Raw genomic sequence first — 26007 nt, forward strand, 5'->3', positions numbered from 1 at the left:
ATAGCACACAAACGTGGAAAAAATGGGGAAACTGATAAATCCAGTACTGAAACAGAAAACAAAGTAAATCAAAAACTTTTTCATTTTCAGAAATGTTTTAAAAGGGCTCTTTAGGTTGAGTTGCAGCAGGTTGCCAAGAAGGAAGTGGTTTTGGTCCTAATGGTTCCCTTCATTTTGCTAGGACACTTAGGCCTGAAGAGGAGACGAGGTAGACAAGTAGTACAAGTTTCAATAATCTCATTACTCAATACATCAAAATTCTACTGAAATGTTAATTTGTAACTGCTTTTACTATCGTCAGGTTAGGTTTGATTAGGTTGAATTTTGATTCATTGTTTATTTTGCTTATTATTTAAGTGACAAGAAGGAGAACAAGAAAAAACAAAAGAAAACCTCTGACATTTGATAGCAAAAGGCACTTTAACAAGAAGTAATTAGAAGTAGAAATTAGTAGAAATGAACAACTCATGGAGACTCAGTTAGGTGTCAGTAAATGGCTTTGCCTTCTCCATGCAAGCTTCACATATTTGTCTGGAAGACATTTGCTTTGGGTAGTATGGATCAGTGGTAATGTGAGTGAACTCAAGCTTATAAAGCTCAAAATATCTCCTTTAATATTCTCTTTCTTGTTTCTGTCACAGATGAGGTCATCATTGTCTAAAGTAGAATTGCAAATAAGCATAGCAACAACAGCACTAAGTGCAGTACTACTGTGAATTGTTTTGTCTGCTGACCATATTTACTAGTAACAGCCACTCTGTTTGCTCTATCACAGCCAGATTAATGTTTGCAAACACTGGTTAAGCCAATTTCATTTAACTCAGAGGCTGCAATGAATGTAGACAGAAGCTGATAGCTGAGTGCTAACTGGGTCAGGTTTTAGGAATCAGAATGAAATAACAAACCTGATAAACTTACCTGTTTGTACTTTTAAAGGATAATCAGAAGTTCTGGATGAATTTGTGGAAGGAAACAACAGGTTGACTTCAGTTGTATAAAAAAGAGTCTTATGATTAAATAATTAATGTAAGAGATGAAATAGCCTTATTAGTTGTCACCTGTGACAGTAAATAAGAGCCAAGAACATACCTATAACTTTTGTCATCCTTATTTGAAATGAACAAAGAGCAAGGTAAGCCAGAGTCTAGTCATTTTATTATAAACACTGTTCAGAGTTACATTTTAAAATTGTAGGCCTACTATTAGGGTTTGCACCATGAACTATATTATAGCTAAGTTTATTTCATATTTATATACAGTCAGTGGTTTGCATACAGTTCAACTAGTCATACATATGCATACGTTATCATAGTACCATATTAAGTGGCTCAGATTGATGGGATTTCTAATTTAAAAAATGCTAAAAAGAGCTGAGCAAGAACAAAGCTGTTATATCAGCTGCCTTACTTAAAACACAAATAAAAGCATCATAATGGGCTGGAAAATGTTTGCTTTGAAATATTTGGAGGAGAAACTGCACTTCCTGTTTTTCACCGTTGGAGGCAGTAACGGCTACTAACATCTGTGCGCATGCGCAGTGGCACTTCACACAACCGCAATAAGCAAACATGGCGGCCGCCGTCGACAGTGTTGTGAAAGTGTAAGTTTACCTTTATTTATTGTAAAAGTAAAACCACTCGCTCTACAGTAGTGAATGTTTAATAGATTGCTTATCACGTTACTACAGAGGGCAGAGAATTGTACACACCGCATCCTCGATCTTAAATACGACAATTGTCCCAAGAGAGTAACGTTGCTACGGTTAGCTTGTTAGCTATGGAGAAATATAAGAGAGACAAACCTTTTCTGTAGCTGCGTTTTAGGCACTATTTAAGTCTAACTCCGATACCTGGGGGGTTATTTAGAGCGCCACACTGTACCAAACTGTTTGTAATCAGCCGCTTGAAGAGGAAAGTTAATTTTCTGGGTATCCTGAGCGGTTGGCGGGCGCTTTGTTGTTACGAGCGACTTGCTAACAATCAACCTTTTGTTCTGACACCGCTCCATCGTTACCGTTAATACCGGCTATTATAACGGAACTAGGCTTGGCCACGTTTGTTCTGTAAATAAATAAATACCGGGAACGTCAAGTCAAAGCCTGTGAGCAATATGATACAACAATGCTAATCATTGTTCCGTGAGTAGCTGAGGGTTAAGACTGTGTTACCGAGAAAAGGCAACACTCTCATATGAATGGTTATTCATTTAGATACACCGAAGATGGCTGCCGCATTATAATTATGATAATACAACCACAATACTATAGGGGTTACACAACGGTTGACAAGATATTTATGAATTACCATAAGGAATTTAAGTATTACGACCAGAGTGGCAGATGGAAGCGATGGAGCCATTTGTGTCTTTGTGTTGCAGGTCAATTTAAGTGTGCGACTACACGATCAGAGTACTCCTGATTATAGCTGCCGTGTGAAGCTCTGTGTGCCACATATTAATTCAAGTCTATGTGATTTAACGTGAATAGATGCCCCTTTTCTTAATGCTGTGATATAAACAAGCATGCTAATAGATCTGCTGAAAAAAAATGTTAAATGTTGATAGATTAGATATAAAGAATTGCATTTGAAATAATAGATATTTTCCAGTTAAAAATTTCAAACTTGTGACACTCACCGATACAAAATTTGCAGAAAGCACCTTTTTGTTTTGTGTTCAGCTGTAGCATTGTCTGTTTATTACATAATTTAAAGGTACTAGTAACACGTAAAAGACTACAATCCAATCTGTGGCTTGTAAAGCTAAAGAATTTATTTTCTTGGTGTGTGTAATGGATAAAGCTTAGTTTTAGAGGAGTAAGACTAAGAGTGAAATATGTCTTGAGAACACATGCAGTTACACATCGTGCTCTATGATGTTTATTTCACTCCTTGTTTAACGCTTTATTAAATTAAGATATTTACCCACTGTTCACCTTTTGGCATTTCAGGCTGGGGGAGCAGTATTACAGAGATGCCATGGAGCAGTGTCATAGTTACAACGCTCGTCTGTGTGCTGAACGCAGCATCCTCATGCCTTTCCTGGACTCTCAGACCGGTGTGGCTCAGTCCAACTGTTACATCTGGATGGAGAAGAGACACCGGAGTGCAGGTATAGTATGATTAGTGTTGAATGATGGTTTCATATTGTACTTTCTACTACATTTACTAAATTGTACCATCATTTTGACAGCGTTTATCAGGCTGCAATAAAATGATTAGGAATATAGGTATCAAAGGTTTTATTTAAAACGAGTGCCCTAGATCACACCAAAATTTCCTTCACCTGTTGTTTTTTTTTTTTTTTTTCTTTTCATTTGTACTCTCCTGTATCACATCAGGTGTAGCTCCAGGGCAACTGTACACCTACCCAGCCCGTCGCTGGAGGAAGAAACGGCGTTCTCATCCCCCCGAGGACCCTCGATTGGCCTTCCCACCTATTAAAACAGGTACCACTTTTGGGTGAAACAGCTTTTCTCATCACAAACCCATTTGAGAGGCTGCATTTATTTGTGCTCGTTGAACTTCAACAGGAATGGCTAGAACTGTGTGTTAATAGAGCATTGTTCCATAATTTTTTTTTTATTAACTTGTATGTTTGTGTTTGTGTTTTTGTCATGTCATTGCATGCATTACTGTTCTGCTTGTGTGTGCAGCAGATTTGGAACTGGGCCTGAAGCGTGAAACGTTGGGAGCAGTGGATGGCAGCAGTTTGGAGGCTCTGCTGAAAGGGGAGCCCCTTGATAGGAGGAGCGGTGTTGCAGAGCTCCGCGGCCCTGAGGATGATCCTGCCACTGTGGAGCCTCCTGCTACATCAGCTGCCACTCACACATCTTCTGGGCGCATCCGTAAGGTCAGAGTCAAACCTGGCTGAACGCTAATGTTTCCTGTGACGGCACTGGTTTTTGAACAGCATACACAAATGTATCACACTGGTGTTATAAGTGCAAAGCCTGCCTACTTCAGCACAAGTCATTGGGCTGCATTTTTAAAACAAGTTAGCTGCTTTAGTTAGCTTTTTTAATCATTGCCCTTTGAGCTTTAAACTTTTTCACATAACTTTTTTCGAAGGTAAGTGTGTAATAAGTTTTTTTTGTCAAGCTATTCACTGATATTGTTCTTATGTTCAGCCTATATCTCTGTGACTAATCTATTTTGTTCTTGATTGATGTTCTCTTATGATTTGGAGTGTTGTTTGATGCTTGGGTCAGGATGTGCTACCTGCATTGACGTGAACATGTTTGACTCAGACACTACTAAACATCTCTAAATTAGACAGCGCAATGTCTATCAAGAAGAGATAAGAGTCAAACACAGTTCATATATCCCTACAAAGTTGCTAATTACTGCTAACCTCTGGCTATTTTATCATGGCTAGTTTACCTCTTTTCATAAATACTACAGTAAAAGGCTTGATATATTTTTCTCTCAACAAGTAGAAGTATTCAAGACTAATCTGAACATGATTAGTATCTGCATTTCTACTTTTCTACATGTTCTTGTCAGGCTCTTACTACACTTTTTTATTTCAGGATAAACAACTTTGAAGTTAAGTTCTTACAAATCACCAGGCTCTGTGTGCTAGCTCTAAAATAAAATACAGTTGATACTTTTCATGCTGTAAACTAATCCACACTCTCTCACTGCAGAGAGTTCTGGACCACGACGACTATTTGGATGATCTGGATGACGAAGACTTTGAGGATGAGACCCCCAAGAGACGAGGCAAGAGCAAGTCCAAGGTGAGCGTCTGTTGTCTTACTGTACGCTGTAGGATGCCAGAAGACAGCATGGAGAAGTAGGGGGTGAAAAATGTTGTGGAGACAGTTTCATTAAACATTGTGGTTCAAAGATTTTGTATTTCAGCATTTTCTCTCTGCATTGGAAAAATCTAAAAACAGTCACAGCTGATAACTGAAATTAGATAAAGACAGTTTCTGCTGCTGTTACAGGCATGCTAATTCTCAGCGTGTTTCAACATATAAATACCTCAGCATGCAATTGGATGTTATTTTGTTGTGAACAAATTCAACTAAGTGACGCTCAGATGATGATGTCCACCACCGCATAATGCCTGCCCCGAAAGGTTTGATTGGCCCGGCAGATCTTTACTGACAGACCAGTTTTGTTCAGGTTGGCTTCCAGACAAGAGTTCTCCTGTAAACGTACAAGAATTATGTTTACATTAAATGTTTTTACCCAGCTGAGCTGTAACAGTTGTGATAAATGCATTTCGTTCCTCATAAAGTTTTTGCAAAACCGATAAAAATGAAGTATGTAAACAAAATAGTTGTTTTAGTTTTACTGTCTGTCTCAACTGTTGAATGGGTTCTTCAGGGTCGCAGTGATAAGAATGGCAAGAAGAAAACAGAAGCTGCTGCTGCAGCGCTGGAGGAGAGGGATAAACCATACGCCTGCGATAGTGAGTAGTAGCTTTCTTTGTAACGTCAGTGTGCGTCATGCACGTCAACAAGAGAGGCTTTTGCTTTTCCCTTTGAAAGACAAAGAGAAGCCTTCTTCCATGCATGGCACAATCTGTAAGACCCCACCTGGAACTAATGTTTGACAGCATTGAAATTTGAGATGTTTCTCTCCTGGATGCGTGTTTTTTTTCTCCCTGAGGTGCTGCTCCATGTTTGCTCTGTGGCTTCCTGTTCGCCCCAACTAACTCTGCAAATGTTCACCGCCGCCGTTTGAGTTTGCTAGCGTGTCCGTCAAAAATTAATAATGTTAAAAATACGCTGACAAATAATCGGTTTTGGGGGAATGAACGTCGCACCTCCGGCTTGGTTTCAGCTTGGGCCTTTTTGGGCGCTAGATCGAATTAGCCGCCATCACTATAACACTCATGTATGACCGTGTGTGTGTGTGTCAGTCTGTGGGAAGCGCTACAAGAACCGTCCTGGCCTGAGCTACCACTATACACACTCTCACCTGGCAGAGGAGGAGGGCGAGGACCGCGAGGAGATCGAGGCACCACCCACTCCTCGCCAGCCTGAGGAACAGAAGAGTGAGTCACTCTCTTCTACTGAGAGAGAGAGAGACAGAGAGAGAGAGGGGAGGGAGGTTTGGTTGCATGCTGTGTAGCATGTGTGTGTTTGTTCAAGGGAAGTCTCTCTCTCATTCTTTTTGTTTTTTTCTTTTTTTTAACGCTCTTTAAATTTTTTTCTTTTTATTTTCATGCTTTTGAATCCCAGTTTTGGGATTTGACTCAATGTTCCTGAAACTTGTTTGCACAGTTGGGACTGCTGTTTTTTTTTTTTTGTTTTTTTTTTCGTAATTTTTGGGTTTTTTTTGTAATTTTTGTTTTTTTTGTAATTTTTTTCAGCATATCATCCCACCTTTTTTCCCCCCCAAAACATATTCATCGCATTGTTATTGTTTTTCTTTGTGCACGACGACACCGTCTTAGCAAATACATACAAGAAGTGCGTTTTATCAGTTGTCACTCATCTATTAGTTTGGATCATGATTCAATACATCATCAGTCACAGAGATTAACAAAAAAGTTGTTTGCAGACACGACCAGGTTTGTACTTTCAGATTAATTTGTGAACTGTATTGCATTACAATTACACAGTGACTCTCCAGTTTTGATATGTTAAACTGGAAGAAGAAAGATTTATTTAACTGGTCTACCTTGATATGTTAAAATGACAGTTTTAATGTGCACTGAATAGTTTCTTCACTCATTCCTCTGTTTAGCCACTAAGAAAGGTCCCAACGGTCTGGCTCTGCCCAACGATTACTGTGACTTCTGTCTGGGAGACTCCACCTTAAACCAGAAGACAGGCCAGTCAGAAGAGCTTGTGTCCTGCTCAGACTGTGGTCGATCAGGTATGAACCTGTCCATTATCCTGATTATTACTTTACATACCTGTCTTTCTTCTTTTAGTGTGTGTTCACTGTTAAAGAATGACTTTTAGGATGAGGACTAAACCGTTTGTTTTTCAAATGTAATTCTACCTGTTGGTAAACTTCCCTACATACAAAAAAGCAGAGTCACAGAACTCTTATTCTCCACCAGCTCTCTCTCAGGGGATGTTCAAAACCTCATATGGGACCCCACAATCTGTTGTGGTTTGCTAGTGATTTTTTTTTGATCTGTTGGTTTACAGTTCATTGTAAGCTGGTATATGCTATAGTAACAGTTTCCGCCTAGGCTAGAGCAGATAAACAACTTTTGTGGTTGGGATTTCAGTTTAAAAAGGGATAACACACCCTTAAAATAATAAACCTTAGTGTTTGTTTGACTTTGTCATATGGAGATAAAGTTTCCCAGATCTGCTGTGCGTAGTCACGGCTGCTAATCTATGAATGGACAGTCGCTGTAGTCAGTGAATCGGGGTCGGACAGTGGTTTTCATGGTTATGTTTTCTCTTCCCGTAGGCCACCCAACGTGCCTGCAGTTTACACCAGTGATGATGGCCGCGGTGAAGACTTATCGCTGGCAGTGCATTGAGTGCAAGTGCTGCAACGTTTGTGGCACCTCAGAGAATGATGTGAGCCTCCCTTAAATGACACCCACTGCTCAGTTTACATCAGTCCCATCAGTACACTGATCATGTTATTGTGTTTTCACAGGACCAGCTGCTGTTCTGTGACGATTGTGACCGAGGCTACCACATGTACTGTCTAACTCCACCCATGACTGAACCGCCAGAGGGTGAGCTAACATTTTACTGTAGTAAACAAGTAAACAGAGTGGAAGGACTTATGTGTGTGCTGTCTGTGAAGGTTCTCAGTCATCCAGATCATGGTATAAAAAACATTTAAGAAAGGCAACTGGACTTGTAGAGAAAAGAACTCTACAAATCTAGTTGCCTTTCTTAAACGTTTATTTTTAGATGTATTTGTGTGTGGTGTTATACACAGCTGATGCCATCATTTAATGGTGGGTTAAAGATTGGTCACTGAAATGTCGTCTTCATAGCAGCGACTACCCAGCTCTTCTGATCTCCTGCTTCACTACAATTGAACGAGGGAATTTCAAGCCAAGTTGCATTCATTAGTAGTTAAATATTTATACTTGTGCTGAATTTCTAAAGTAATATAGTTAACGGTTATACTCTGTTACATTAAAATAGTTACGTTGTTACTGTTAAAGGCTCATTTAAAGTACTGAGGGAGACAGATGCTGTAACCTACGCACGTAGCCTACACCGTAGCGAGACATTTATACTTGTGTACTCATCAGCGTGGCTCGCTCTGTAAAAGCGTCGCCCAAACGCTAGTCTTTTTTGCCAGCCGGGTTAATTTTTGTTTCTAATTCCTGCTTCACTTTCAACAATGCCGACTGAAAGTTTCCCTGAAATTTCACCAATGACGAGTCGTACAAATCACCGAACTTCCTCAGTTAACCTTTCCTTGATGTGTTCCATCTTTATTGATCCAAAACAATCAGTTAAAAAGCAGCCGGAAATACGATACTACCAAGCAAACCATTCACAGCTCATGTGGTCTGTGTCGGAGTGACACTTATTTACATTTCTGGGGGAGGTGCACGTCAGGCTATGGCATAAAGGTCTGCGTAGGGTCTGGGCCGACGCTGTAGATATGGCGTCAAATGGACTTGGAGAAATGAACAGCGCATCAGGGACAAAAGTGTCCACTTCAAAAACGGCATAAAAATAATATTAATAAAAAATTCTACTTTTTGTTAACATAATAATTTAATTAACTGCAGTCCAAATCACAACAACTTCATATCAACTTCAGGACTGAAGACACTTTTGTCCCTTAATGGTAACAACGTAACAATCTGTGGCTGGAATATCAAAATTGGTTGAAAAATGCACACCAATATCATAGGAAAAAAGCATACGTTATAAAAAAAAAAAAAAAAAAAACTCAATAAGGACACTTTTGTCCCTAACAGAATATGTAGAAAATGTGGGCGGAAAAATCCTCTTAAATCTCCTGCAGTCAGACTGGCATAGAGCGGCACTGGACAGTTATTTTCATTATTGGTTAATCTGTCTAAATATATTCTGATTGCTCTGTACAAGACCCCTGGAGTTCAAGATCTTCAGAGGTCTTCCAAAAAACAAAAAGTATCACATGTGAGAAACCTGAATTTGAGACAGTTTTTATTTTGAGTTATAAAAATGTACTATTTAATTGATTCAGTTTATCTTGTAGCGTTATTGTAGTGTTGAAACAAGAGAAAGTAATGATTCAACAGTCCAGTAATCTTTCCTAAATTAGACTGTGGTGTTTAACAACAACAACAGGTGTATGAATAATTTACACTACATTACATTAAGGAATATATATCTACATGAAAACCTACACTCATCGATGTCTCACTGTACCTTATCTGTGGTCCAGGGAGCTGGAGCTGCCACCTGTGTCTGGCTCTGCTGAAGGACAAAGCCTCCATATACCAGCAGAACCAGGGCTCTGCCCCCGAGTGACGTCACAACAGTGCACTCCACCTCTTGCCACCAGGACCCCTCACCTCCGATCAAAACGTCAGACCTCCTCTCAGCCCGGAGCTCCAGGTTGTGTGCAGAAATAGCTGAGCCAGATCAGCTTTAGAAGTCTCATATCAACAGGGCCAAACAGGGGGGACTCAAAACCAAAACAGACCTCAGATCAGTCAGCATCAGACCGTCACTATCCACCGGCCTGAGAAGTCCCCGCGGCTTGCCGTCAAACACCTAACACATTGTGTGTACATACAGTATAGACACACAACCTCCTCCTGGACTGTTACTTACACTAGATACAGAGACAGAGCGCATGCAGTAACCATAGTAACTGCTGTCTCCATGGGAGCTTACGGGAGAAAGCGGATTAGCATCACAGCTAATTATCTGCACCCTTTCACTCAACGACACAGTGTGGACTGTCGAGACATCACAGTGTTTCTTCTGCCAAATTATCTATTTTTACTCCCTGGAAGTGACAAAAGCGTCACCACGTATACAGTCTAAAGAAAATGATTATTATTATTATTATTATTATTATTATTGATTATTATCGTTCTGGTTACTTGTGGGCTTTTGTAGTGGCATTTGTCTGTGTACTCTTGTCTGATCCATTGGAGCATTTATCTTTTGAAGAGGTGTCCCTGAGGGGAAGCCAGTCAGTGCCAAGGTCCACCATCATATGAAACTCACATTGTCATTCTGCTCAATGGGAGCTCATCTTAAGCACCATAAATCATCTTTGCTATGAGTCACCGCACCAAGATGGTAAAATTAAGTCTGTTAGCACAAAGGTTTTGGTGTTGCTACTTTAAGAAAAGCATCTTTTAACAATTTATTCCATTACTGAACAGATGAGTTGCATCAACCAAACACTACACAACATATATACTGTACCCCGGACCCATCAAACCTTTTAGTATGGTGTCACTCTTTAACACTCTTATTTTGAAAAGCCTCATTTTTTTTTTTTTTTTTTTTTTGCCAGTGTTCTCATGGCGGCTCCGTTACAGTATTGAAGCCCGTCCGGTACATGACGACTCTTAACCATAAAGCTGCATCCTTTTCTCACAGATGTTCTTCGTGCTAGCTGTTTAGAAATAGTTCGGCGGTGACGCCACCACATTTTTTTTAGACAGCCGCCCTCGACACACAATCATTAACAAACTGTAGCTGCTTTTACCATTTGTCACACAGAGGCAGATTTGCATGCAGATTGCACCTGTATGAATGCACACACACATCACAAGTGTATTTCTTTTATTTTTTTTTGAACATTTTATATTAACTGATATTCCATTGGTATTGGGAGTTTTTCTAGTAGATTTTTGTAAAGTCTATGGTATAGCAAACACTTCAGTATATAGCTCCTAATGCATTCTATATGTACTGTATTGACTTTTTCTATTTTTGTTATGACTGTGACATGTTTGGATTTATTTGATTATTCTGATATGTCAAACCTCCATTATAAGTATTTGTAAAATGATGTACTTTGTTGTACTATTTTTATTTTTTACATTTCTTTGGTATCAAAGCCGATTTAGCCTGACTCAAATAAAAATCACTTTGAATTACGTGTCCATTGTCATTGATCCAGATACTTAATTACTAGAATAGAAAAAGGTTTATTATGTTGTACAGTGGATATAAAACGTATGCACACCTAAATGTGCTGTTTAATGTCATCCTTTTTTATGTAAAAGAAAATAATACCAAAATCAATAATTTCAGAACTTTTTCCACCTTTAATGTGACCTATAACCTGTACAACTCAACTGAAAAAAAAAAATATATTTTAGGGGGAGGGAAGTTAAAATAATGTGGTAGCATAAGTGTGCACACCCTCTTATAACTGGGGATGTGGCTGTGTTCAGAATTAACCAATCACATTCAGACTCGTTAAATAGTCAGTATACCCCTGCCATCACTTAAAGTTGCTCTGATTGAACCCAAATAAAGCAGTTCTCGTAAACTTTTCCTGACATTTTCTCAGTCACATCTTACAGCTGAAGCTATGGGCCACAGAGATCTTCCAAAGCGTCCGGGGGATCTCATTGTTAAAAGGTATCAGTCAGGAGAAGGATACCGAAGAATTTCCAAGGTACTAGATGTAGTGAAGACCATCGTCATCAAGTGGGCAAAATATGGCACCAAGGTGACATTACCAAGAACTGGACGCCCCTCCAAAATTGATGAAAAGACAGGGAGAAAACTTGTCAGGGAGACTGTCAAGAGGCCTACAGCAACATTAAAGAAGCTGCAGGAACTTCTGCCGAGTACTGGCTGTGTTGTACATGTGACAACAATCTCCCGTATTCTTCGTATGTCTGGGCTTTGGGGTAGGGTGGCAAGATGGAAGCCTTACAAAGAAAAACATCCGAGCCCCGGTAAATTTTGCAATAACACATTTGAAGTCTCCCAAAAGCATGTGGGAAAACGTGCCTGATGAAACCAAGGTTTAACCTTTTGGCCGTAACTCCAAAAGGTATGTTTGACGCAAAACCAACACTGCACATCACCAAAAGAACGCCATACCCACAGTGAAGCATGCAGGTGGCAGCATCAGGATTTGGGGCTGTTTTTCTTCAGCTGGAACTGGGGTCTTAGTCGCGAGGGAGGGAATTATGAACAGTTCCAAATACCAGTCAATACTGGCACAAAGGCTTCTGCTAGAAAGCTGAAGGGGAACTTCATCTTTTAGCATGACAACGACCCACAGAATACATCCACATCAACAAAGGAATGGCTTCACCAGAAGAAGACTAAAGTTTATGAATGGACCAGACCTGAAACCTATCGAAAATCTGCTGCAATCTGTAGAGGGCTGTGCACAGGAGATGCTCTCGCAATCTGAGAGATTTGGAGCATTTGTGCCAAGAAGACTGAGCAAATACTGCCAAGTCAAGAAGTGCCATGACGGAAAATGTGTCAAGATGTGCCAGACTCCTACCCAAAAATACTCAATGCTGTAACAAAATCAAAAGGTGCTTCAACAAAGTATTAGTTTAAGGGTGTGCACATTTATGCAACCACATCATTTGTGTGTAGACTTTTTATATCCACTGTATGAAGCTTAGGCAGAAGTTCAATAAGACAGAACTGTCCCCTCGCTGTTTTTTACGGTTTCTCTTCCTCTTTGGTGAATGTGGGCTATTCCTGCCGTCTCAGTTTCCTCATATCTTCTATTTTCACACACTGTCAAAATCACTTCACTCTGTTTATACGTCATTGCTCCTGTTCAATGATTTACCCGCCTTTCCCATCAGTCCTAAGTCCCCATGCTTTAAATTCATTATAAATCTGTCACTCACTGTCTCTCCCCATTTCCACCTCTTCCTGCTTGTCCTCTCAGTCTTCATCATCCACCTGCTAACTTCATCTGCTTCTCCACCACCACCACCAGTCCTGTCTCTATCCTTTCCATGATACCGTCGCTCTTCTGAGTCTAACAGCCCAAATACTTTTCATTCTCATGTTGCTATAACAAATATTAATTCTGCAACCCCACTTGACCTCACCTTATTGAAATAATATGGTTGATGATTATTTTATTCAGTTAGAATACATGTAACTCTTGTTGATTCTCCAGGTAGCCCACGCAATGTGTCCCACTTCCATATTTAATACTGATTTTGTTCAAGCTACACTATATTACCAAAAGTATTCGCTCACCCATTCAAATGATCAGAATCAGGTGTTCTAATCACTTGGCCTGGCCCCAGGTGTATAAATTCAAGCACTCAGGCATGCAGACTGTGAAACAAGACATTTGTGAAAGAATGGGCCGCTCTCAGGAGCTCAGTGAATTCCAGCGTGGAACTGTCATAGGATGCCACTTGTGCAACAAATCCAGTCGTGAAATTTCCTCGCTCCTAAATATTCCACAGTCAACTGTCAGCTCTATTATAACAAAATGGAAGCGTTTGGGAAAAACAGCAACTCAGCCACGAAGTGGTAGGCCACGTAAAGTGACGGAGAGGGGTCAGCGGATGCTGAAGCGCATAGTGCAAAGAGGTCGCCGACTTTCTGCACAGTCAATTGCTACAGAGCTACAAACTTCATGTGACCTTCAGATTAGCCCAAGTACAGTACGCAGAGAGCTTCATGGAATGGGTTTCCATGGCCGAGCAGCTGCAGCCAAGCCACACATCACCAAGTGCAATGCAAGGCGTCGGATGCAATGGTGTAAAGCACGCCGCCACTGGCCTCTAGAGCAGTGGAGACGCGTTCTCTGGAGTGATGAATCACGCTTTACCATCTGGCAATCTGATGGACGAGTCTGGGTTTGGAGGTTGCCAGGAGAACGGTACATTTCAGATTGCATTGTGCCAACTGTGAAATTTGGTGGAGGAGGAATTATGGTATGGGGTTGTTTTTCAGGAGCTGGGCTTGGCCCCTTAGTTCCAGTGAAAGGAACATTGAATGATTCAGGATACCAAAACATTTTGGACAATTCCATGCTCCCAACCTTGTGGGAACAGTTTGGAGCGGGCCCCTTCCTCTTCCAACATGACTGTGCACCAGTCCATAAAGACGTGGATGACAGAGTCTGGTGTGGATGAACTTGACTGGCCTGCACAGAGTCCTGACCTGAACCCGATAGAACACCTTTGGGATGAATTAGAGCGGAGACTGAGAGCCAGGCCTTCTCGACCAACATCAGTGTGTGACCTCACCAATGCGCTTTTGGAAGAATGGTCAAAAATTCCTATAAACACTCTCCTCAACCTTGTGGACAGTCTTCCCAGAAGAGTTGAAGCTGTAATAGCTGCAAAAGGTGGACCGACATCATATTGAATTCTATGAGTTAGGAATGGGATGGCACTTCAGTTCATAGAATGAGTAAAGGCAGGTGAGCGAATACTTTTGATAATATAGTGTATGAGCGTGCATTGTGTTCATACTGGAAAAGTAATTTAAATCGCACAAAGGAAATAAAGGAAATATTGTTGTAAAAGGTTAAAACCAGTCGTGGAAGAGTACAAAGAATTTCTTTCAAATACAAAACAAAGTATGTTGAATTTAAGTAGATTCTCAGTCCCAAGACTGAAGGTAATCCTAAACGCTAGAAGAAGAAGAGGCTAACTGACTGCTGTTTTTTTATTAAGGCCGTCTTTGGGTGGTTACTGAAAAATTACACGACTAATAGTTTATGAAAGACCTTTGTTCAGAGATAGGTTTACCAGTTTAACATAGATGGTTCCCTTTATTCCTCCCTAAAGTCTGAAAAGAATGTGAGCCTTGAGTGATGTGAGTTTGAGGTGAGAAACACCCATAGATGGCTTAAAATATAAAACCTGAGATTTTCCTCAAAAGTCAGTTTGAACTGAGGTTTCTTGAATGAGAGGTGCAACATCTTCAAGAGCCAAAAAGAAGTGCCTGTGCCTTATACTCAGGTGTTAAGAAAGTATGTTGATGTGTCCACCGTATACCTGATCAGACTGGGTTTGGGTCACAGTGTAAAAGACTGGCATCTAAATAATGCAAAAGATTCAGTGTGCGTTATCACAGCGTTCCTGTCTCGGCTTGATTGTCATTTAATTCTGACACCTGGCTTCAGCACTGGACAGCTCCCCTCAACCAGCCAGCTGTGGGGCATAGAGCTGTTCCTGGTGCTGAACTATAAGAAGGGGAAACATCCCACAGCTTCAATGAACTACATTACACGATTATTTCTGTCGACACATCCTGGTTATATTTAGAACCTAAAAAGAGTCAAATAAATGTTTTGGGAGCTTATCAAGTTTACATTTCTTCATTGAATTTAATAATTTAAATAAATCGTTAAAGGAAAATACCATTTACTTGCAACTATGAATTGCGCCTTTGTCTTCATACGTATAATATAACTGTGCTCCACAATGGGAACACATGCACACGTTTAGCCCAACAGTTAAAAATCATTTTTATAGAGATTTCTTAAAGTAACTTAACAGCTGACATGTTTTAAAATGTAAATTCATCTTTTTGGGGGGAGTTCAGCTTAAATTCAGATCCAAACTAGGCTTATGACTTTCCAGCATTTGAGCAGTGACCTCACAGAACAAAGTGTTTTATTGCACTCATAACTCACAGACATATACTCAAAGACTCTCTCTCCAGACAGACATTCAAAAAACACTTCGTAGCATATAGTCACCGTTGTTTCCGAACAAAAACACAACATGTGTGCCGAGAAGCTTTTAGGAAAAGAGTGGGGGCCTACGCTATGTACAAGGCCAAGACAACAGTGGCTTAGTGCAATTACCTGGAGCATGATGAACAGCCATGCTATGCCATTTACAGCTACTGACACAGAGGAGTTATGACATTAAACTCTACATAAGTACACCAGCTGAGAAGCAACTATAGAAACATACACATATAGTCATCTGTTCATTGAGGTTACTTGTGGCAGTTATAAAGTAAGAGTAAGTAAACTAACACACTTTGGGGTTCCTTACACAATACTCCTGGTTTCAGAATACAAATTGAGTATTTTATAAATTTGTAGTGAGACAGTGCATTACCTGTTTGATTTCACAAAATCTGGTCTGGAGGTGCTCGGTACAAAACTATGTAAAATACTTGTTTATCAAAGGTAAACAATGACGCCTTCAGGGACCCGGTGTCGCATTAACGCCGCTCAGACTCGTACATCTACTGTGAAATGGAATTAAAAATCACCTCTTCGTACATTTGGTTAATAATGGCAGCAGAGAAGGTGGGAAACAGGTCGGGCCACCTGTGTATGGGGAGCGTGTGTTTCCTCTACAGCCTTTCAAAGCCGACGGAGCAGAGGATGAAGACGGAGTACAGCAGCAGGAGACAGACTCCCAGCCTGCGGTCCAACCTCCAGCGGTTCAGGTGGACACACAGGACCTGAGGACGGACAGACAGACAGGAAGACACAGACTCTGTTCACACTGCAGACAAGATTTAATAAAAGACAAGCTTCATTTCCTGTCGCACTGTTCTTAAGTATAATCTCCAAACAGCAGAAAAAACTGTGGTGTGAAAATTAAATGAGGAGCTCTCGGGCTGTGGCAAGAAAAAAAATAACAGGTGAAGGAAAAACAGGCAGCTTTGTTGATCATGACACAATCTCAGAGTCAGATCTGTGATTTCTAACGTTAGTGGTCGTGTAGGTGGAGATTACTCACAGTGAGTGTGACCGAGGCCAAAAGCAGAATCACTGAGTACACCAGGCCTTTGCTGTTGATTGTCACCTAAGAACCACAGAAAACAAAACATGAACACAATGTTATTAAATGGGAATGACGTGAAACAAAGGTTGTCACCAGAGTCAAACCAAGAACACTAGTTGAATTAAACACCTACTGACTGTCTGACCATAGATATACGGGATGAAGAGATCATTTAAATACACTGTGGACAAAACAATAATCACTACGTCACTGGACGCCCCTCTACTTTATATCACAGCTTGAGAAGAGGAAAGCTACGCCACCACATCAACAGAGAGAGAGATGAGTGTTACCACTGATCCATAGCTGACGATGAGAGTCCTCAGCGCCCAGGGGAAGCCCAGGCCCAGCAGCACGTCAAAGATATTACTGCCGATGGAGTTGGATACGGCCATGTCGCCCAATCCTGCAGCATGTGACAGACGCACACAACATATATAACGGTGTTCATCTGAAAGCATGATAAGTAGGTGTCTGCATGCTATCTATCCATCAGTCTTACAACTACTATAAGTAGTTATTATGGTAAATCTTTCTTGCTTCACATACATGTTGTCTGCTTTTCCAGAAATATGCTACAAGCATTAAATAATGGCCAGCGACTGTGTAAATGTGTAAATGTGACACCCACCTTGTCGGGCGACGATGAGACTGGCCATACAGTCGGGAACACTGGTGCCAGCTGCTAGAAAGGTGATGCCCATGATGACCTCAGGGATCCCAAGTGTGTAGCTGATTATGGTCACCTTCGCAGAGGAAAAGAGGAGGATGTTTTTGTGTGTTTTCATATGCGTGTGCGTGTGGACGGCTGCGTCTGTGCGTTTCGTACCATCCAGACCATGAGGTAGGAGAAGAGGGCTATCCAGAGTGTTGAAGACAGGAAGGTGATCAGGTACCAGCGCTCCCACCGCGGCAGGCTACAGTCGGGGATGGAGCAGTAAAGCAGGACGCTCAGGGGCCAGGACAGGAGCCACTTCAGACGCACGGACCAGCCATCTGAGGGCGCGCCGAGAACACACAGAGAGGCTCACGCAGACAGAAGCACACACACACACATACAGTATGTACACAACAGATTCCTCGCAGGCATCATTACAGATTATTCTAAATTATTAATGTGGCTCGGCCTGGATCTGTCTTTGTATCATCTCCTTTTAATTAGCTCCATCAGCTATAAAACCATCTGTTATGCTGGAAAACATGAACATTAGGTGGAGCAGGAAGCACCTCTGGTTGGTACAGAAGCAACAATGACAAAACAACTTTTAAAAAATGTAAAAAAAAAAACACTTTTATTTTTACTTTCATAATGTCTCTTTATGCAGTTGATCTGTAGTTGGCACGTCTAGGTTCGGTGGTGGAGCCTCTCTTTTAAAGCAATGATAATGTGCATTGACAATTATTTCTTAGCCAGCATCACAAGGTGAGATAACCGTTTGCTTAGTTTAATTCATCACTCACCTGGAATGACGAAGGGTTTAAAAGCAGCGTTCCCCTCTTCTCCTTCTTCCTGTTCTTCCTCCTCCTCCTCCTCCTCTTCCTCTTTTGGCTGCACCGCCCCGGCTGCCTCTCGCTCATTCTCTTTACCCCCATCGCTCTCTCCTTCCAGCGGTTGTCTGTCTCCCTCAGCCACCGCCCCGTTCTCCCCTCCCCAGGCCCCACTGGCTCCCACACCTTCCTCCCCTGGGGCTCCCCCCTCCTCTGGGCCAACTCGAGCCCGAATCAGCCTCTGCCTCTGTGGGTGGGGAAGGAAGTCGGATGAAGTCAGGGAAAAAGGGAAATGAAAACGAAATGAGAAACGCCGCGGCACGCTCATGGAAATGGCTTTATCTGAAAACTGGAGGGTGGTGCGATTAAGCAGCCAGGCAGGTCCTCACATTCACCAGAGGGGATTTGGAAAGCACTGATTAGGGGCATGGAAGAGAGCAGGGGCAGCGTTGGAAGGTGCGCTTCAATTTAGCACTGGAAATGAGAAGCACACATGCGGGAGAGCTGAGAAGTTGAGGAAGCAGATTTGAAGATGGAGCTGTCATCTGAGTCTATTTCTGAGATAATATTAATGCATTAGGCAGCGCTCTGTGGGCTTATTGGATGGCTTATGCTTGTACACGTCTCCCTATCTTTCAGTTTGTTTACTACAGATGCATCAGTCCAATAGTTTCTCTTCTGATTGTCTCCTGATCCCACAATTCCTCTTTTTTTTCCAAATCTGAGGTTGGTAAAAGCCAGTGGGAACTAATTGTTACAAAGCACTGACCTACTGTACTAAAACAGTGATATTTATTAACATATATTCATAAATATATGTCAAATGTAGGTCTGGATTAATTTGATGGTGGTGTATAACATGTTGTGCATCTGCGTTTAAATACCCACCAACCTAGGCAGATAAACCGGGAGAAGGTGGGGTTATGTGGATGGTGTGAGCACGTGCGCTGTACCTCGCTGATGACCATGCGTCCTGCCATGCGCAGGCGGGTGGAGGGGGGAAAATGCGGGGTCATGAGAAGGCGGAGGCTTGCCTCTGAGAAGGTGAGTTGATGTGGGTGCAGGTTCACAAGCTCATCCACCATCGCCACCCCTGAGTCTTGACCGGCCACCACACACGAGTCTGGGGACGGAGGGAAGAGACGGACGGATGTTAGGAGGCGATACAGAGAAAGAGTAAGGGACAGAACACAGATGTGAAGAAAACAAAAGGGACGGGGCGATACCAAAAGAGAAACTCATCAAAGCGGTCTAGTTCTATTTGAGCCCGCTGGAAATCCACTGGGGAACAGAAATGGTTTTGACTGGCAGCTTAAACTGTGTCACTAGGTCTCTTTAAAGCTGCTGAGTGACGGATGTTGTAGACGTACAGGTGCACACACACACACACACACACACAAACACGAGGTCTTGCACCTGGCTTCAGCGGCACCATGTCATTGTCACAGTCTCCAGCGTTCCCGACAGCGGTCGTCCGTCGCAGACTGCTCAGACACGGCTGACCCACCCGGCTGCAGTGCCTCTCTACCAGGCAACACAGGGGTCTGTTGAACCTACACACACACGACACACACAAAGACGTTGTGTCTTTAATGAGGGCTTGACACTAACAGCACTGAAATGTGAGAGCAGGAGAAAGAGACTCACTTCATGATGATTATATAGATTCCATACATAGAGATCAGGATGATGGTCTCCCACCTGAAACACCAACACAGATTCATCAGTATGGTGGAAACTGATCTGATTTCCAACAGGGGCTGCAGAGTTGTTACAAAAGAAATTTCCCAGCAGTCTTACCACATGACTTTCTCATCATAAATCACCTGCAAATAAAATGAAAATATCATTTAATCACTCAATAAGTAAATTTTTTTATGTCTTATTGATCTACTATTAATATCACAAGAACCGAGTTGTCATTCTCAACTAGTTGCCAGAAACTGCAAACTGTACTCCGCTTTCTTCCAGGTTTGATTCACAGATTACCTTACACCAATGCAACACTAATGTCATCTGATATCTTGTGATTTGTCTTTTTCATTCAAACTGTGCAAACCATTCATACCGTGCAGAGGTATAGCTGCTTCTTGTGCTTGGTATTAATATACTGTACGAAATGGGGTCAAGGGTCCATAATTGGACCTGCTACAAGTCACTGAAAAACTGGAGCATGTGTTTTTATATCCTTTTATCCAAACAGTGAAAAGTGTGAAAGCTAGTTTTACTGGAGACACTTCTCACCAGAATTAGCACCAGTATGGACAGGATGTAGAAGACAGCGTCGCGGAACAGCGGCCACCAGCTCAGAATGATGGGCTGCAGAGAGAGAGAGAGGACCCATTAAAAAAACTGACCCGACTTTGTGGGACAAAAACATTTTGTCACAGATTGTACGTACCTGTCCGGAGAAGATGCCACAGATGCCGATGATCACCAGGATGTTAAAGACCGCTGATCCTACTATAGTTCCTACACCGACATCTCCCTTTGTGATGAACACCCCTAACGCCGCAGTGGGACAGGGCAAGCCATAAATCATCAGCAATAATGTGGCAGTAAATTATGGATTACATCTTCCTCACATACATATTAAATGAACAAAGTCTTTTTTCCTCTGAACAGAAATAGTGCATCTCTGGTTCATTCCAACAGCAGCTTGGCTGATATGTTTTATGTTATGTCACTGATAATATGTAATATTTACTGCCTATTGCCTAAAGTCACTCTAGGATTTATTGAGGTCATCGTTCTTTCTCTTTTAAAAGTGAAACTGACTACTCCGGGGGCTTTGTGATAATAACCAGGCTACATTCAAGATAATGCTTGAGAATACGCTCACTTGACTTCATTAGGTACACTAATGAAAGCAAATGTATTCTAATATAACAGCCCTGCACTAAATCACCCTTCATGACTGTTGTAACCTTCAGTTTATGTTGAAGCAGTGTCAAGAAAGTGGTGATTCACCTGTAAGAGCACTTTGTAGGATGTAGTTTGTGGTGTTGTTTAACTAGACTGTATTAAACATCGGTGTTTCTGTTATTTAGCCCACTGACTCAAATAGTGTTGTTATTTAAACAAAATACTATAACCTTCATGAAGATACGATTTAGTGCAGGACTATTACTCATTCATTCATTTTCTGTAACCACTTGAGGGTCGAGAGGTGTTCACATTCACACTTCACACCTACAACCAATTAGGATCACCAATTACTCTAATGAGCATGTCAGAGAATGTCTAATAAGGGGAGAAGTTCCACTCTCAGTGAACTTCCGGCTTCTGAACTGTTCGTTACAATGGGACTTAATAGAGAGTGGCGAGGCTCTCCGTAGACGGGCTCTCTGAGCATGTCTTTGGACAGTGGGAGGAACCCGGAGTACCCGGAGAGAACCCACACAGACACAGGGAGAACATGCAAACTCCACACAGAAAGGACCCAGTGGGCCGATGGATTCGAACCCAGAACCTTCTTGCTGTGAGGCATCAGTGCTAACCCCAGGACTGGATCAAGGTTTCAAAAAACTGTGAACAGCATCATGTGAACAACAAACTTTATTTTGTCTAAATTTCACTCTCATCTTGTTAATTATTTGTTCTCTATCTACCCCAAAAAATTGCTTTTCATCTTAATCCAGCTTCACTGAAACCCTTTGAGAGAAGAAAACACTTCTGAGAAAAACTGGGCCACACTAATAAGTATGAGTAATTTACCGGGAAGATGGCCAGCCATCAAACGAATAAGAGATTCGCTCTGTTCTCGACACCTTAATGCATGAAATTGGCCAATCACTGCGGCCGCCTTGTCTTTAACTTGACTCTTCTCAGCCCTAATCAGGTGCTTACGATTGCAGGTAATTGGAGAGCTGATGGAGTAGCGATTGATTAAAGGAGCATCATACTGACCAATCAAAGAGGTGAAGAGCTCGGGGGCGGAGCTCCCAGCTGCCATGAAGGTTGCCCCGGCAACATCCTGACTGAGCTGAAGATTCTGGACAGAGGAGTTCAAACTGGTTAAAGACGGGTTGAAGACGGTGATATACTGTATTTTTCTTATTGTCTGTGGATTTATTCTACTAATAAATATGTGTTCAATCTATAGACCTCCGTCTGTGTCCATAAACTATTAGAACAGATACAAATAAGCCAAATGGTGGTTCTTTCTTTAATCCAATCAACGTAAATACTAGTCTAATCACACTGAATGCCACAAATTGTAGACAGTAACAAGTACGCCAAATTTATACACACAGTTCTGTCCTATTTGTTTAATGTTTGCTAGAAACTAGAGCGCCCATCTGTTTGAGAAATTACCGAGCTGCTTTCTTTTGTTAAAAAACCAAAGACAGCAGAAATCAGAAAGTAGTGACAGATGAACACGTTGTTGTCTTATGTCTTTTATAGACGTAAGTATAAACACTCCATCCTTTATGCCTTAAAGATTTGGAGGAATGGAAAATAATCAGAAGCTTTTGTAACAGTGGAAAAGAACATCAGTTGTGAACTTGCAAACCTCAAAATGAATAGGCTACTATTGCACTTTCAACCACCTCTGATTTATGTGTAGCTCATACCTCTGATACCATTTCCAGTGACGGCACAAAGTAAACATCACACACGATGGCCAGTGCGTGAAACATGTAGATAGCCTGTGAAAAGCAGTAGACATGTTATTTGCCGAATTACTTATATTTGTGAGTTTAATGCGACAAAAAAAAATTAAAAATGTCATGCCACACTCCGGCTTACTCACACAGAGAACATGAAGGAGTACGGCTCCTTGTCTCCTCTGATCCAGAGTAAAGATGTCTTCAGGAAACTCACTGATAGCTGCAGAAGAGATGAACAGAGCTAACATAGTGACATGTAAAATGAGGGAAATTTCTCTGAAATCACAGAGCTGGTTGGCAAATAGTCTCATAATCAATTCATCTTTTAAAACGTTTTTCATTCCAAGCAGTGCCTGATTGAGGTTTGTAGATTTGTTGCTACGCCGTCTCTACACTGACTCACTGCAATTAAAATCTTTATCTGCAATTAAGTCCTTTGCCCTTTGACCTCTGAGAGAAGCCTCAGGTATTGACTCTGATCTGATCCAAGGTCATGGATGAAAATGGAAGACACCCAATTGTGTCTAAGCTTTTGTGGCTTTTATGTTTTCCGTTACAACCTTCCACAGGTTTGTGCGCATTTTTTAAAAAGCATCTTCTGTTGCTTGCTGTTTTTTGTGTTATGTGATGGTAAACTACCGAATGTGTTTGGGTTTTAGGTTGTTGATCACACAAAACATCAACTTTGAGCTCTGTGGAACTTGTGATAACATTTTTTTACGGCGTATGTGTGGAATCTGAGTGTGCATATCTGACTTTGTTGGATGTATGTCCAGATGTATCCCCTAGCAACAAGGGCCCAGACAGTATTAGGTTAAAGCACAGCCATGTGATTAAGAGTCTGGTTGCGTTACAATTGAGTTTTTCATCCATTTGCTTGGAAAGTGCTCGTCTTGTGACTTCACACCATCCCTCATGCTATCAGCACTCAGGTTATGTGGCTACGTTCAACATTGCATCACAATGATCTTCTCTCTAGCTAGAAAGGACTGTTTTGGTAAACTGCACTGTCTCACACATAAGCTGTCACAACTCACTCTTCCTAAAAAGAAGGTTTTCATTGTGAGACGAGCAAAACAATAATCTGGAAAGCTGCCTCCCAAGTGACTTTCCCCAAGAGGTTTTCTGACTTAGTTGTGAGTCAGGATTTCTAAAATCTCTACTGAAGATGAAGGTTACGGACAGCTCAGAGAAACGAGTGTGACAAAACTGGATGAGATCCTGCGTATAGGCAGCATTGTGCAGTTAGAGACGAGCACGCCTCACGTGCTGGGATATGGTGTGATGTTATGACAACCTGTCACATGATTTCGTTTGGACTCCGTGATCAAACAGTATATTTTTATCTCCCAGAACATGATGATGCTCTTGAAAACAGTGATATGGTAATTTGAAGAAAATGTCTTTGAGGCCTTTAAGTTCATTAATACTGTATTTCCTTGATGCAGTAACTTCCTTTGAATACTTGTAGTGCAATATATTCTCCGTAACTGGCTAAATCTCTTCATCTCTTCATTATCGAACTATAAGATGCTGTCACAGCTTCTAACTCAATCTTTCAGTCAAACAGATCCAAGCACGCGCAGGATAAGAGAGCTTCTGATGAGAGGCTACTAATCAGCAGGTCATTACGACAGGGCAGGCACTTTGAACAGCTCCAGATGCACACGTCGTCCAACCACAAATTCAGCATTCAGTTTCCTAGCAACTGGGTCTCTCAAAGGCCTAACTGTGTTTAAACATCTAGATGTGCAGAGTTTGAGGAAATGAAGGATGAGGTGGACCAGAGAGGTCGGTCGCTGCATATAGCAGACAGAATTAATAGAGATGGGAAGGAGGCACACTTCCTCACTGTCTCGACACACGAACACATATACACCCACACACACACACACACACACACACACACACACACCCACACACACACACACACACTGGAGTCACCAAGACCATCACTGTGACTATACACCACTGCATAAAAAGTGATTAAAAATACAGTCTACTCAACACACTCAAAAGCAAACACAGCTTTCTGTTTGTCAAGAGCAATATGAAAATATTATGACGCACAGATTACACAAATGTCTCACCAGTTTTAGAGGTACTTTCAGTCTGGTTGTCTTCCTTTTGCTGGATGAGCTCTCTCTTGGACAGGAAGACGCTGTGATCCATAGTTGGGCCATATGAGCCTAAAAGAAGGATTAAATAAATGAAAATACTTTAAGTATACTGTATTAGTTCATGTTTGATACAGTAGGCCTACAGTAATTTTAGAACAACCTTTACCTAACTTCATGGAAATTATTCTGACTAGCGCCCTGATGTAAAAGGTTGCAAACTAATATTAAATAGAAAACACGTGTAACGAAGCACATTTTCATGTTTTGTTTTTTTTTTGCCTAGAGACGCACCTGTAACATAATTGACGTTAAAGATCCAGGCGGCTGCGAGCACACCGACTCCACAGACGCAGAACCGGGGGAGGAGTCGCGTCTGCCTCGGTCTCCTCGGAGCCTTCATCCCGCCAGCCGCCGCCGCCGCTCGTCGGCTCCCCGCTCAGAACATGTCGTGTCTCCGCCGCTGTCGCTCGTCCTCACTCCGCCGGTCTGGATCCCTCCTCTCAGACTGGATCAAATTGGCCTCTCGCTCTCTTATTCTGATTTATCGTCTTTCAGCTGCTCTGGCTTGGGGCTCCATTCACAAAACAGGACGTTAAAGAGGCTCGGCCTGTCATCAGCATCTCAGCATCTCAGCATCCAGCAGCAGTCAGTCAGTCAGTCAGTCAGGGAGCACCAGCGACCCAGCCTCCGCGTCCACAGGCGTCACCTCCAGCGGATATAAACAGATAATGAATCACCAGCCAGCGCCTTAACAATAATATCTGGACTCAGACCGTCCTCACATCCCTCTGCTCTCAGTCTGATCTACTGTTTATGGTTCTCCCGTCCAGGAGGGGGTGTTTTCCTGGGCTCAGACTGGAGAGCCTTCAACTGGGTGGGGCGACTGGAAAGGAATAACTGATACGAAGGAATCAACATTACTTGAGATGTGATTTCAGTCACGTGTGTGCTGGGAACTATTTTCTGGGAGGAATGTGAATAAATAGGTTCAAAAATTGTGAAATTATATTTCACATCGGTGCAACAAGTTTTAATAAATTAAAAGAAACTTAGTTTAACAGAATATATTTATCCAGTTATTTGAATGTCACTGAAATAACAAAGTAGTTCTCAAAGTGGCCATACTGAATTGTGGGAAGAGTATTAGGGCCACTGATTCTGAACCTAAA

General features: G+C 41.7%; 2 protein-coding genes across 3 annotated transcripts; one reads left to right on the forward strand and one right to left on the reverse strand.

Annotated features, from left to right (window-relative positions):
• Positions 1–1149: 1149 nt before the first annotated feature.
• Positions 1150–11001, forward strand: LOC311492077 (zinc finger protein ubi-d4-like). 2 transcript variants are annotated; one of them, XM_084550219.1, is made up of 11 exons: positions 1150–1600; positions 2948–3108; positions 3338–3445; positions 3653–3849; positions 4646–4738; positions 5334–5418; positions 5872–6006; positions 6702–6833; positions 7386–7498; positions 7581–7662; positions 9327–11001. In XM_084550219.1, the coding sequence occupies exons 1-11, from the start codon at positions 1569–1571 to the stop codon at positions 9410–9412; spliced, it is 1224 nt and encodes a 407-aa protein (XP_084406345.1). In that variant the 5' UTR covers positions 1150–1568; the 3' UTR covers positions 9413–11001. The 2 variants fall into 2 exon arrangements, with proteins under 2 accessions (XP_084406345.1, XP_084406346.1); XM_084550220.1 differs by having other exon boundaries at positions 3656–3849.
• A 4416-nt stretch (positions 11002–15417) lies between these two features.
• LOC311492220 (sodium/potassium/calcium exchanger 3-like) lies at positions 15418–25238 on the reverse strand (the record flags this gene model as incomplete). Its single annotated transcript, XM_084550437.1, has 17 exons — positions 15418–16291; positions 16573–16638; positions 16911–17023; positions 17249–17363; positions 17447–17613; positions 18079–18352; positions 19059–19228; positions 19522–19658; positions 19753–19806; positions 19906–19931; positions 20350–20424; positions 20507–20610; positions 22015–22099; positions 22683–22757; positions 22862–22938; positions 24809–24907; positions 25130–25238. 17 exons carry the CDS (start codon positions 25236–25238, stop codon positions 16181–16183), a joined length of 1857 nt encoding a protein of 618 aa, XP_084406563.1. The 3' UTR covers positions 15418–16180.
• Positions 25239–26007: the final 769 nt, after the last annotated feature.

This window comes from Chelon labrosus (genome assembly GCF_963514085.1).
Source record: "Chelon labrosus genome assembly, chromosome: 8".
Lineage (NCBI taxonomy): Eukaryota > Metazoa > Chordata > Actinopteri > Mugiliformes > Mugilidae > Chelon > Chelon labrosus.

What these genes read in the sequence shown, in the direction of transcription:
- LOC311492077 (XM_084550219.1), top strand. Translation starts at nt 1,569, where the DNA reads ATGGCGGCCGCCGTCGACAGTGTTGTGAAAGT. An exon ending in GAAGAGACACCGGAGTGCAG is followed by an intron (nt 3,109 to 3,337) that starts GTATAGTATGAT and finishes GTATCACATCAG; the next exon opens with GTGTAGCTCCAGGGCAACTG. An exon ending in GTGGCACCTCAGAGAATGAT is followed by an intron (nt 7,499 to 7,580) that starts GTGAGCCTCCCT and finishes GTGTTTTCACAG; the next exon opens with GACCAGCTGCTGTTCTGTGA.